The sequence below is a fragment of the Syzygium oleosum genome, unplaced genomic scaffold (genome assembly GCF_021117445.2).
Source record: "Syzygium oleosum isolate NSW1041296 unplaced genomic scaffold, Sole_v2.1 Sole_v2.04, whole genome shotgun sequence".
Classification (NCBI taxonomy): Eukaryota; Viridiplantae; Streptophyta; class Magnoliopsida; order Myrtales; family Myrtaceae; genus Syzygium; species Syzygium oleosum.
Window position 1 is genome coordinate 3,873,203 of NW_026607488.1, and position 13,703 is coordinate 3,886,905.

At 42.1% G+C, this 13,703-nt stretch overlaps 1 protein-coding gene and 1 pseudogene across 1 annotated transcript; one reads left to right on the forward strand and one right to left on the reverse strand.

Moving 5' to 3' along the window:
• Positions 1-294: 294 nt before the first annotated feature.
• On the reverse strand, positions 295-2,578 carry LOC115674499 (mitochondrial outer membrane protein porin of 34 kDa-like). The gene is made up of 4 exons (XM_056310937.1): positions 2,385-2,578; positions 1,694-1,780; positions 1,321-1,529; positions 295-880 (listed from the first exon to the last, which is right to left on the reverse strand). The coding sequence occupies exons 1-4, from the start codon at positions 2,451-2,453 to the stop codon at positions 574-576; spliced, it is 672 nt and encodes a 223-aa protein (XP_056166912.1). The 5' UTR covers positions 2,454-2,578; the 3' UTR covers positions 295-573.
• A 3,889-nt stretch (positions 2,579-6,467) lies between these two features.
• LOC115674333 (polyol transporter 5-like) lies at positions 6,468-8,483 on the forward strand (annotated as a pseudogene).
• Positions 8,484-13,703: the final 5,220 nt, after the last annotated feature.

The following is a 13,703-nucleotide window of genomic DNA, read 5'->3' on the forward strand; positions in this document are numbered from 1 at the left end:
TTGTTATGTAAACAAATGGGAGTGGAAAAGGTATCAATCCAAATACACATGTCCAGTTTTGACCCAAAAAATGAAAAATACATGTTCAATCAAGAGGCACTGTGTCCAATTTGGAGAAAAAGAAAAGATTTCGATTGAGCAATTGTTGCGTTATAGTGAAAAGTGCAACCAGAATGTTTATTGTAAAACCTGCGTCCGAATCTGTAAAATCAGTGACTCTAGATACTCCGAAACTCACATGCCACAGACGGATGCATGTGCCGAAAACAAGAGCGACAATACTTGTAGACGCCGCTCAGAATCACAGTTCTTCGTTCTTCCATTCAATCGATTGAACAAGTGAAGATTCTAAAAGTAGCCCCCAAGGTTCATGACGAGGACATTTATTTTTACACCTCCACAAACCACCCAAAAGTGGAGGGAAACTTAGGAAACCAGCATAACTCTCAGACAGAGATTACAACCACCCCAAAAAAAAAACAAATAAAACCATCGGTCCGATCAAACTACACAACTTTCCTAAATTCTTTTTTCCATCAATGCGCCGAGCCACAAGTGAGGAAAATACTCTCATCATGGCTTAAGAGCCGGGGTGAGACCAACCTTGGCACTCTTATCAATGGATTTGGTGTCGACCTCCCCAGAGACGGTAAAAAATGACCTTGGGTGCCACTCGCGCTGGATAAGAGCGCTTGCCTTACCAGAGTTGTTGATCCGTGCCTTCAGCATGGTCAATGGGTCCAGCGCATGCTGGGTACCGACAGTTATGGTGTTTACATTGGAAGAAAAGCCGTGGGTAACCTCAGCACCGATGGCAGTTTTGGTCACAAGGTTCACTATGTGGTAATAGGATGCAATCAGTGAGTCACCCTTGTTGTTCCTGCATAGACAATGAGAATGTTAAGCGAAATAGGGACAAAAAGCGCAGAGTATCCACACCAGCTCTTCACTTACATAATAAAGCAATCTAGTTTCATTCTCAAATTCAAAAGAGATATGTTGCTATTAGAACCCGGTTGATTCTTAAAAAGCTAGAGGACCTCCTAATCTAAACGTTAGAAGAATGGCTTCCACTGTACATGAAAGGAAACATATAGGTTTTAGGATGCCCCTTTCTTCAAAAGAAGTACAAGCTATAATCAAGACTAAAGGCAGGTGACAACTTCAGAACATCCGAACTGTTATCTAGTAATGTCAACATTGGACCAGACAATGGCCAGTGTTATTCAAGAGAACATGAGAGATCCAACATGGAGTACAAGCTAGGTACAGATATATAGAAACTTTCCGGTTCATGAACAAGAAATGCAAACTACTCACATGGCCAATGACGCAATCAGGTCAGCATTTGAGAAGCTGATGCTAGCATTGCATTTGGTGAAATTGCTTGTTTTGCTGTCAAATGACACACTCGTGCCAAGTGACAAAACATTACTTCCTAGCACAGCAGCAAAGTTGACAACAGGATTTGCAGTCAACCCAACGCTTGTGCTTGTCCCAGCATAGTCATGCAAATATTGTAGCTCAATCTGTTAATTGCAAAAGTCAGGAAGCGCCTTTCTCTCAGTAACAATAATATATCCAGTAAAGGAGCTCAATAAAAGCAATGACATGCCCGACTCAGATGATTAACAAAAAAACCATCATCCTTTTCTAATCAGCATTAAAGATGCCATGAGACATGAATGCTCACCTGGCCAGACCTTTGATCTGGCACTGTAAAAGAGAATATTGTCTTCAGTCCAGGGCAAGGTTCATCAACAGTAATTTTTGTGACAAGCTACGTATTATGAGGCAAGGTTCAGCAAAACCATGAAACAATTAAGTAAGGTATCGGAGATACAACTTATTCTTGTATAGAACTTAATGAGTTATAAGACAAACATGTACAATATAGACTTAATCAGCCTCATAATAAGTTCTTGACATAAAAGGCCTTTTTCCACAACCATAACATACAGCACACCATTTATGAATCCCCTTGAGCCACGATCCAGTACTTGGTCCCCAGTTTTAAAATTTCTCTCCATGATTGCTGAAAATCGATTTACTTGACTCAACTACTCAAATAGCAAACAAAGATAGTAGAATAGGGTCCTGAAAATTGACTCACTTGACTCAACTGCTCATGTAGTAAACAAAGACTGTACAACAGGGTCCCATAAAGCTGGCCTCCTACAGGTACATGGTACAACCTAATTTAACAAATTACAAGAAACAAGTACAATGCTAATTGACACTGCTAGCCCATTGGTAAATAGCACCGAAAGTTGCAGTTTACCTATAATGTTCAGACGCTAACTACTAAAGACAACGCAGAGTCTTCCCTGATTACTATAAAGAATAAACCAAAACCATGTTTCAAAGGATCACAAGAAACCAACCAGTGATCCCAATAAGCGTATTCTTGCACACCATGTTCTTGACACCCAACCCATTTCCATTCTGGTCATAGAGCTGGCTTTGCTAATGACAAGCAATCATCAGGAGTTTACATTCAGTATACCATTGGCCACTATCCATTTCTCCATCAACCCCCTCCCGCCCCTCGACACCCACCCAGATATGATTTAGAGAAAGAACAACATGCTATAAGAGAACTTTTCACTTTCTTCGTGCTATAAATTCACAACACTTACATTGGAGTTCGTGTCCACTTTGTTGCTGCAAGATGTTATAGTCTGCAATATCATTGTGAATCTCAGTTGCATTAATAAATAAATAATATGCTGCAGACAATCCCAGCAATTAAACTACGATACCAGACGAGAGCAAGCTTTTTCATCTAGCTCGAAGCGCATAAAAAGTGACTATCCAAGACAAAAGCAGGAATGTCGACATCTAAGAGTTGCTATAGAGCTCGAACTGAGAGCGAATTCATCGAGTTTATTACACTCCTTATTTGCAAATACAATGTAAAACCAATTGAAATCAGCAAACTCATTAACCGACTTAAAGAACATCATTCTTCCGAAACTATCCAACGGTTTAGATCCAGAAACTGATTTTTCAGGTTCTGCACAACCACGTCCGAGTTAAAAATGCACAGTGCCGTGTGAGAACACATCGCTCTTTTCAAACATCGACGGAACAGTCGGAAGTCCCCAAACAATCTCCAAAGGAAAGCACGATCAGCCAAGACTACATCAAATCCTATGAAGAAACAGCCGTCGTTCACCAAGTCCAAAACCACGAACGGTTTCAATCGCAGCTCAAGGAAGTGAACAAGCATGCAAAGGTCTCCCAAAAAAAAAAAACAGAGGGAAAAACTCACGGCTCCCGTGACCGAGGAGGGAGTGATGGTGAACTTTGGTCGCTCTGGTAGTCCTTGTAGAGGAGATTTGCACCACAAACAACCGCGACGACCCACGCGCCCACCGAAAAGTTGCGGAGGAGAGGAGACGACACCGGAGCAGGAGCAGGGGACGAAGGAGAAATGATTGTCGAGAAAAAATATTAGGTGGTCCCGGACCGCCTCGTCAGCGTGGTCCCCGACCACTCACGAGGCGGAGGTCGGGACCGGCGGGCGGGCGGAGGCGACGGCGGTGAGAGGTTCGAGACCCAGCAGCTCTTGGGAGGGCGGAGGCGACGGCGGAGGTCGGGACCGGCGGGCGGAGGTCGGAGGCGACGGCGGTCAGAGCTCGAGACGCAGCTACGACAGCGGTGATTGGGACCGGCGGTCGGAGGCGAAGGTCGGTACCGGCGGTCGGAGGCGGAGGTCGGTACCGGCGGGCGGGTGAATCGCTCCCGGGCGGGAGCGATTTTTTAAAAAACGGAGAGAGAATGCGGGCTTCTTTCGCGAGTTTCTCTGAAGAGATGAGGAGATAGAGAAGGAGAGAGAAGGAGGAGGCCCCACATTAATGAAGAGAGAGAAAGACGGAAGAGATTGATGGGGGCGTAGGTCCGTACCTTGCAGAGGAGGGGAGCAGGCTAAAAGGGAAAAAGAATTAATATTTTGTGGAAAAAAAGGGGTCCCGGCTCGCCGATCCCACCAGCGCCACGTGAACCACGTGGCGCCCTGTGAGTGATCGGGGACCACGCTAACGAGACGGTCCGGGACCACCTAATATTTTCTCGTTAAGAACTGTATAAGTCGTAAAGGGGGTGGAAAAAGCATTTGAATATGGATATCACTGTTCGCTAGTAGGTTTTAATAGCTTTAGAAGCGGTGCAAACTTGTTAAGTAGTGAGAGAGTGGGAGAAAACGCAAAATAAAGGCGATCTTGTTATAACCGCTTATTCGGTTTTCTTCTATATTAACAGATATTTTTCCTCTTGAATGTGTAGACTCGTTAATGCGCATCATAGATGTAAATAGGACGGTCTTTGGGATTCATAAAGTTGATTTCACAAGTTAATAAATGCAAACTATATTCTATGTATACAAAAGAAGGAAAGAATTCATTTCAAAGAACATTATGGTTTTTCGCATTATCATTCAATTTGATCTGTTTAACGTCATATACTTACTTACTTAGGGATTATAGATATCTTATTTGAGGCTAGAGAGATCTTCGGGCTTCCGGGTGATCTTGCTGAAACATTTTCTTTGGTTCTACCACCCTCTATTAGTCCTTCTAATTTCCCTAATGTCATAGTGATTTCTTATTAACTTTTCCCTCGTCCGAATTCAATTTCTATTCCCCTATTGTTGTTACGCTTAGACCTGTCAAACAGGTGGGTCGAGTAGAGTCAAAAATGGTCTGACCCAAATAGACCCGTTTTGACCAAATCCGATCCGTTTTACTAAAACAATTTCATATTTAACCAAATCTTGGAAAACTCATACTCAAATTGAGGCGAGAGTGTGGAGTGAGTGAGTGTGGAGCGAGTGAGTGCGAGATCGAGTAAGATCGAGAGTGAATGAAGAGAGAGCCGTAGAGATGGGTTGGATTTAAGTAAGTTGTAAACCCATTGATGACTCATTTAATACCCATATTATGTTTAAACCCATTTATGACTCATTTACTAAATATAACTAAACCATATAATAACTCGTCCAATTATATATGGGTTAAGAAATGAGTTTATGACTAATTTAGACAAGTCTAATTACGTCAAGAGTCATGCCTACAAAGGACACCCCAAATCCTTCACATTGCATAATTAAGATTAAGTTAGGTAGGATTAGGCGATGATCATGCTCAATTAGCGGTCCCTCTTCACTCGTGTGTAGCACTTTACATACATTGCGTCATGATCCGTTGGAATGAACTTTTGTTGCCCGCTTACGTTTTATTCTCAAATTCGTCAAGCCTTTCCGAAGTCATGAATACAATGATTGGAGACTGCATTCAATTGGAGACGGAATGAATTGGCCTTGGCCACTTAAAGTCGGCAGACCTTACGTGAATTAATGCCTAGATTACGAAGTAGGCTGGGGAATGATGGAGACCGAGATGGTACAAGGCAAAACATGCATGCATAGAGAAAGATCCGTGCGCGACGAAGAATCAGGAGAGGAATATGCAATCGATCGGCAACTCCGATTCTCAAAACCATCACCGGCAACGATCGCAATCTCCACCCACAACATCGTCGAACGTTGTAGCGAAACTCCGAGTCCTCCACGGTCCCCGACGCCCCCATGAGTCCATGACTCCCCCCACAGATTCTAGATCGGTGACCCTCGACAAGCCTCCTCCGGACAACTCCAAGGCCGTCATCACCATTGACAAGCGAACCCAGTACTCCTTGCTCCGTTCGCCCCTTCCCGAGGTCCAGAAACCGGTTGAGAGTGCAAATCACAAATCGGCATTTTACCAAGAGGGGGAGGGGGCACGTCAGCTATTTACGGTGACTCGGCCGGGAGCGATTCCGACGAGCATGTAAGCTCGATGCAATTTGATTATCGAATAATGTAGATCTCGTATGAAAGTTGCGTAATTTGACGAGTTAGTTGAAGTGGGTTCACATGCGCTCGCTACATGCAATAATTTTTAGTCTAAAGCTTTTCTCTCTTGGGAAAATGACACAAATGGTCCTAGAAATTTTACTCAATAAGTAATGTGGTTCATGAACTTTAAATATGTTTAATGTGGTTCCTGAGTTTTAGCCTAATATGCGATGTAGTCCATGAACTTTCAATTTATTCAATATGGTTCATGAACTTTTGATACATGTTCAATCTAGTCCTCAGATCATATGAAAATGTTCAATGTTAACTTGAATTAATGAAAGAATAACATTGAACATTGTTATATAATTTAGGGACTAACTCGAACATGTACCAAAAGTCTATAGATCACATTGAATAAATTAAAAGTTCAGGAATGACATTGCATATTAGGCTAAAGTTCAGAAACCGCATTAAACAGATTAAAATTGTAAGGACCACATTGCACTTCGGGTCAAAATTTGTCGATTATTCGTGTCAATCGCCCTTCTCTCTCTTATTCTCACAGCCTTTTGATTTTGTTCCTTTTTCGCTTTTCATGCATGCTGGCTCGGCTCCCTCTCCACATACATACATATATATATCTCTGCAACCACCCAACATCTCCATTTCACTCTCTGTTCTCTCTCTCTCTCTCTCTCTCTCTCTGCATCACTTGCAGTTTCCTTCATTCTTCTCCGTGTGACTGTGAGAGTGACAAAAGAGATTGGCTGAAATGGATGAACCAAAATCGCCAACTGTCGCTGCTTCCGGTCCCAAGAAGCCTCGGTCGAACAAGTACGTTCTGTTCTGTGCCATCTTGGCCTCCACGAACTCGATCCTCTTGGGCTACGGTGAGTATCGACTCGTCCCATTTCTTTCTCCAATTGCGCAGATGCGCTTCTCCAGCCGAAGTTTAATTCGAATTAGGAATTTGGAGATGGGTAAGGGGTGATGTTTTGTCACGGGATAGGCTTGAAAAGGACACGATTTTCGGTGATCTGTTGATCGAATCAACCGTGGGTATAAGAAATGGTTATGAATTGGCGTGTTGGTTGGCGTAAGACAGTCGGAATTGTCGCCATTTCTACTGAGAATCCTGGGAAAAATTCCGAGGTGAGCGTGGTAATGATCGTTTGATTTTGCAGACATCGGGGTGATGAGCGGTGCTGTGACCTTCATCAGAGACAACCTCAAAATCACGTACGTCCAAGTACAAATCCTCGTGGGCATACTCAACGTCTGCTTGCAGGTCGGCGCACTGGCCTCCGGCAAGACCTCCGACCTCATTCGGCGGCGATACACCATCGTCCTGGCCACATCGACCTTCCTGATCGGGGCCCTGTTGATGGGACTCGCACCGTCGTACGCGTTCCTCATGGCGGGCAGGGTCGTGGCCAGTATCGGGGTGAGGTATCCCCTCATGATCGCACCGCTCTACACGGCTGAGATTGCCCCGGCCTCAGTGAGGGGGATGCTCACCTCCCTCCCGGAGTTCTTCATTGTGGCCGGGATCTTGCTCCGGTACGTTTGCAATTACGCCCTCGCCAGCCTCCCCGAGCGGTTCAACTGGAGGATAATGCTTGGGATTGCTGCCATTCCGGTGATCGGCCTCGGGTTGTGCATCTTTTTAATGCCTGAATCACCTCGGTGGCTCGTCATGAAAGGCAGGATTGAGGAGGCGAAAAGGGTGTTGTTAAAGACTTCAAGAGATGAGGAAGAGGCTGCATTAAGACTCCATGAGATCACCCAAGCTGCTCATGATGATGCCGATTTGGCCTCTTCAAAAGGATGGAGTGGGCAAGGGGTATGGAGGGAATTCCTCATCCCTCGCTCGCCCTCCGCCGGATCCTCATTGCTGCGATCGGGATCAACTTCTTCACGCAAGCTTCCGGGAATGACGCCGTGATGTATTACACCCCCGAAGTGTTTCGAGCCGCCGGGATTCACAACAAAAAGAAGCTCTTCGGGATCAACGTGATCATGGGCACATCTAAGGCCGCGTTCGTGATGGTCTCGGCCCTGTTCTCGGACCAGTTCGGGAGGTGCCCGCTCTTGCTATTGGGCACGGTACGGATGGCCTGTTCCCTGGCCGCTTGGGCCTGGGCTCGAAGTTCCTCGAGCACTCGGGGAGCAAGCCGGTCTGGGCCATTGTTGTGAGCGTCATGGCGGTGTGCGTGGATGTCTCGTTCTTTTCGATCGGGCTCGGTCCCATCACTTGGGTCTACTCATCGGAGGTGTTCCCACTGCGGATGCGTGCCCAGGGCACGGCCCTCGCGATCTCAGTGAACCGGCTGATGAGCGGGGCCGTGGCGATCTCGTTCTTGAGCATCAGCCACAGGATAACATTCGCGGCCACGTTCTTTGTGCTCTGTGGGGTGATGGTGCTGGCGAGTCTGTTCTTCTACTTCTTCTTGCCCGAGACAAAGGGCAGGACATTAGAAGAGATTGGTGCTTTGTTCGAGGACAAGAGTGAAGTTGATGACACTAAGGCAAAGGAGATGACACGGTTGTAGGGCATGAGAAAGTGCATATATCTCTTTTGGATAATGGGCTTGTATAATGATATTTAAAATAAAGTAAAGAAATTTAAAGCACTAGTTTTTAAGTGTGGAGACTAGAACTCTCATATATTAACGATGAGAATGACGATAAATATAGTTTCACAATAGTTGAAATTGGAATTTTAATCTTTTGCTAGTTGGAAATTGAATATTATTGGTTCTTACAGAATTTGAATATTACTATGTTTTAATAGCATTAGAAGCGGTGCGAACTTGCGCAATAGTGAGAGAGTGGGAGAAAATGCAAAATAACGGAGGTCCTTTTCTAACCGCTTTTTCGGTTTTCCTCTTGAATTAATGCGCATCATAGATGTGATTAGGACAGTCTTTGGGATTCATAAAGTTGATTAATCAAATCAATATATGTGAACTATATTATATGTATACAAAAAGGAAAGAAATTTATTCCATAAAACATTATGATTTTTCGCATTATCAATCAATTTGATGTGTTTAACGTGTCATACGTAGGGATTATAGATATCGAATTAAAGGCAAAGTGAGATATTCGCTTTCGGGTGAACTTATTGAAACGTTTTCTTTGGTTTTACCACCGTCAATTAGTCCTTCTAATTTCCGATATTGCATAGCGATTTCTTATCTACTTTTCCCTCGTTCGGACTTCGATTCAATTTCAATTCACCTATTGATGTTGCCGCAAATCTTTCGGAGTGCATAATCAAGAATTAAGATTATTTAGAGAAAATGACACAAATGGTCCATGAACTTTGTCTCAATGCGCATTGTGGTCCAGAACTTTTAATTTATTCAATGTGGTCCATGAACTTTAACCGAATATGCAATGTGGTCTCTAAACTTATAATTATTCAATGTAGTCCCTATACTCTTGGTACATATTCAATTTAGTCCCTGAACTATATAAAAAAGTTCAATGTAGTCAATTAAAAGTTCATGGACCATATTGCACATTGAGCCAAAGCTTTTGATCAAGCTGTCTCATTACTTTTTTGGGTTGGAGCAGATTTTTTGTTTCCTTTTTCTCTTTGTGTGTGGATATCTGTTTTCCCATATTTTCGGCTTTTCTCTATGGCATGATTTGCTTTAATTTACTTTTCCGAGTAAGTTTATGTTTGCCCTAATATAGATCGCATGGGATGAAAAGAAGGAAATGAGCTGTGGGACCATTTTTGCTAGATTAAAAAGTTAATGCACCTCTTTGAAGGTATGGAGCTCCATGTTCTTTATTAGAGGGAAAACGAAAATGGTAACCGAGTAATGGCATGAAGATTTGCCCTTCTCCTTTACGCGATCGATTCATTTGACTTCCACTCTCCAAATTTCGCAGGATTTACCTTTTCTTTTCTTCCCCTGATAAGTAACATTTGCGGCGGCTTGGACGGTGGAGATGGCTGTGCCTTGCTCGTCTTAGGCCAGTTGAAGAAGCAGCCCACCGTTGAAGAAGGAAGAAGAGAACAAATTCCACGTCATTTTTTTTATTATACATCAGTAGCCACATGTCCATTTATAAGTGGATAAGAGCGAAACATGCTAGCCATGTCAGCTCCTGACCTAATGCTTTGCAACCACTCCATATTTTTATCTAGGTATTGCAAAGTTCTTCTGTATCGCCCCGAAACTAGCCAGCCGTTGTAGCAAAACTGCCTTTTTAACACCATGAAAAAACGCCATGATCTCTCTCTCTCTCTGCGCGCGAAGCAATAAACCCTTATTAAAGTTAAACATTATTGAGTTCGAATCCGATGCATATCCATATATAATTCAGAAAAGACCGCAACCAAAGCAAAGAGAGACAACACGAGTTGGGTCCAGAGAGAAAAAAATGGCATCTTCCTCGTTGTCTGTGACCGTGTAAGAGAAGACGCAATCAACCATGTCAAGTCATTGGGGAGGCTGAAGTGATTTGTGCAATAGGAGGGACATTTTCAACTGCAGCTTTCCCGCGTGTATCTACATCTTTGGAAGTTTCCGTGACTTCTCAGATTCTCTCCAAATCCCAACGAGACATCGCGGTGCGACTAGAGATGAGCATGATTCTAGGGTAGAATTCGGATTTTGAGAATCTGATTTATGGAAATATGTAGATTTTAGGTTTCAAGATATGCAGGGTAGGTTCTAGATTTTAAAAATTGGAGAACCTGTTTCGATGGGTAGATTCCAGGTTCTAGGTAAGTGGAACCTAAAACCTGGAACCTGGAATTTAAACAAGTTTTTTGTGTTTTTTCTTGGTCTACGTCTTTGCGTGATCCTGTGGTGTTTCATGACGTTAGATGATGAATATATAATCTGGAACCACTAGTCTAAATTTTCATTTTATAACTTGTTAATGTTTCATATAAGTTGTGGTCAGTGGATCATAGCAAGAAGTGGTGGTCATTAAATGTGATGATCCACTGCAATTATTCAATTAATAATACAAGTAGAACTTGGGTAAACCCTAGAATCAAGCTGGAACCTGTAATAGGGTAGGTTCCACGTTCCAAAAAATGAGGAACATATTCTTATGGGTAGGTTCCAAGTGGAACATATAAGGAACATGGAACCACTTACCCCTAGTATCGATTCACACAATAACTTCTAATGTTAATTGTATTTATTTCGTAATGCAAGGAAAACTAGTTTTTTGTATTCTCTTTGGTGAATGATAAGCTTATTCAGTATTGTTGCGTTCACTTTCGTTTTGTTTAACTAAAATGAAATTAAAAAAAAAAAAGAAACCTGTTAGACCCTGAAGCCTACCTTGGATCCTGTGACAGGGTAGGTTCCAAGTTCCGATGGGCAGGTTCCAGGTTCCAAAAAATGAGGAACCTGTACCCAATGATAAGTTCCAAGTCCCAGGTGAAACCTGTAAGGAACCTGGAACCGCTCACTCCTAGGTGCGACTGCTAATAAATCAGCAGCTCTTCGTTGAGTGTGCATCAATTGTATAGGATCGATCCCGACACAACCACGCACCCTAAATTTGCTGACATTAAGTATGTTTCGCATTGCCAAAGTCGAGGGCTTTTCTACTGTGCCGTACGTCTTACACGGTGATATTCCCCGCGCGCGATACCGACCGATGGATCGAAACAATAAAATGTCGACTTTTGAATGACAAAGCATTTTGATCAACGAATCAAAATACATTAAATGCGAACTGTTAGATTTGGGACTATATGTATAAGCTAAACTTTTTAATAATTGACTCTATCTGTCAATATTTGTATCTTTTTTCTCAAGATTTTGAAGTAAAAGGTATCGAGCGAAAACTAGATTTTGAATATGATAAGGAAAAAAAAACAAGAATCAAAGGCAATTTAACGGATGTCGTGGTGCTTTATTCTTGGAAACTTTGAGCTATTCTCGAACCCTGAGCTTTCGTGTAAAAGACTATGATTTATAGGTCATTTGGTGGGTAGGAATGCAAATACAAATTCAAAGAATGGATCGTCAGTGCATTTATTTTGCGAAAAATAAATGATTTAAAAAGTATTTTCTTAAAATCAATCACTTATATCGATTATAAAGACGAATGAACAAACCAAAAATATTCCCATAATCAACCAACAATTAATATAATGGGATTGAATTGCAAGCATTTGCAGTTTGCTCTGTCTTTTTTTTTTCCTAGAACGATATAGCATTGAATCATCAGAATGTTAATGAGCAAAAAAATTTTTTAATCATCAGGACGTGACGAGAGAATTCCTTAGGCTTAGGGAATACAGATAAAATAACAAGCAAATAAAAAAATTTCTCAAAGCCCAAAGTCAATCTATTGATATCTGCAGCATCATATGTATTAGCACCACGACGATATTCCTTTCGAATGTAGCATTTTGCGTAATCCAAATGACAACATTTATTTATCATTTTCCTTCGAAATTGTCACATGATCCCCAGCACCTTATATCTTACTTTTATATTAAATTAACCATGAAAGTAATCAAAGCTAATGACGCATAAACAACCGATATACCCGGCTCATCATTTGAGATAAACAAGCTATTAATGTATGACTGAACCGTGGATGATTTGCTTGATAGACTGCTTTTCTATAGTACTAACTTAGATTTAGATGACTAATTAGTTGTTGGGGAGTATTTAATTTAGGACATTAATTTTGGCTTCTGGATGATGATAACATGACTAAGCCTATTTCGAGACCATATTAACTTGCACATGCGCATTACGTTATAAAATAAAGCGGGTTGATTGCATATTAAAAATTCGGTCAAGCAAATTGGTTATGAAACCGAAACCCGTATTGACCTTTACTTCAAAAGAATATGGACATGGACGTGTCGGTCTAGATAAATAAGTGTTCCAGGCGTGATTGATTCTGTTCGCAACGTTGGTACCGATTTTTCTCTCCTATTTTCAACGAAACATTGAAAAGAATACTCGGGATGTGTATGTCAATGTAGACGGCACAGGAACCCTAGTTAATTAGCCTTTCAATACACCTGATGATTAGAGACAGAAAATAGTAGTTTACTAGCCTTGAAACTTTGAAGACTTTCCTTGGATCCTTGGTGTTCGATTAGTAACCTCACTAAAGGAAGGGAGCTTTTGCTCCTACGAAGGCCTCCACGGCCTGTCCCCATCCCGTGGACGGAGCTTCACGGATGCGTTTCTTATTTTAACATACCAGTGCCCACACATTTTGCACCCCCAATTCTCCTTTGTATCTTTTTCTTCCCAGGAGAGGGAATACCCCATAAAAGTTTTACTTTTCGGTGATCTCAAGATCCGAATGAGAACGGAGATGAAGCCTTTTAGGACATGCTTAGGTCCAATTGGCCTTTTAATACAGCTGATGATTAGAGACAGAGAAAACAGGAGCTCGTGACCCTTGAAACTTTGAAGACTTTATTAATTTGTACATCTATCTAAGACGATGCAAGGCAGGCATCATCTTCTCCAAGCATTGATTGAAGAGTAGCTAGAAAAATACACCAGAAAGTAGACAAAAGAGCCCACAACAAAATAAGACATTAAACATTTTTACTTTGTAATTGGGGAATGGGCATTATGAGGATGAAAGTAGTGTCTCTGATCGAAGATTCTCCTGTGCAAAAGGTCTCCTCCTACCGACGTTTTCTTTTTATTCGGGACAAGGAAGAAGACGACAAGAAGCTAGGGCAAACGAAAATGATAAGTTGGAGGTCTCGCCATGGATCTTCATTACTATTTCTTGTAAGTTGTAAGTAAACGCGCAGGGAAAAAGTTAATAAAGAAATTAGTGGAATATTGTATGATTGGGATGCTATAGAATGTATTTCTCATGTACTCTTAACGGG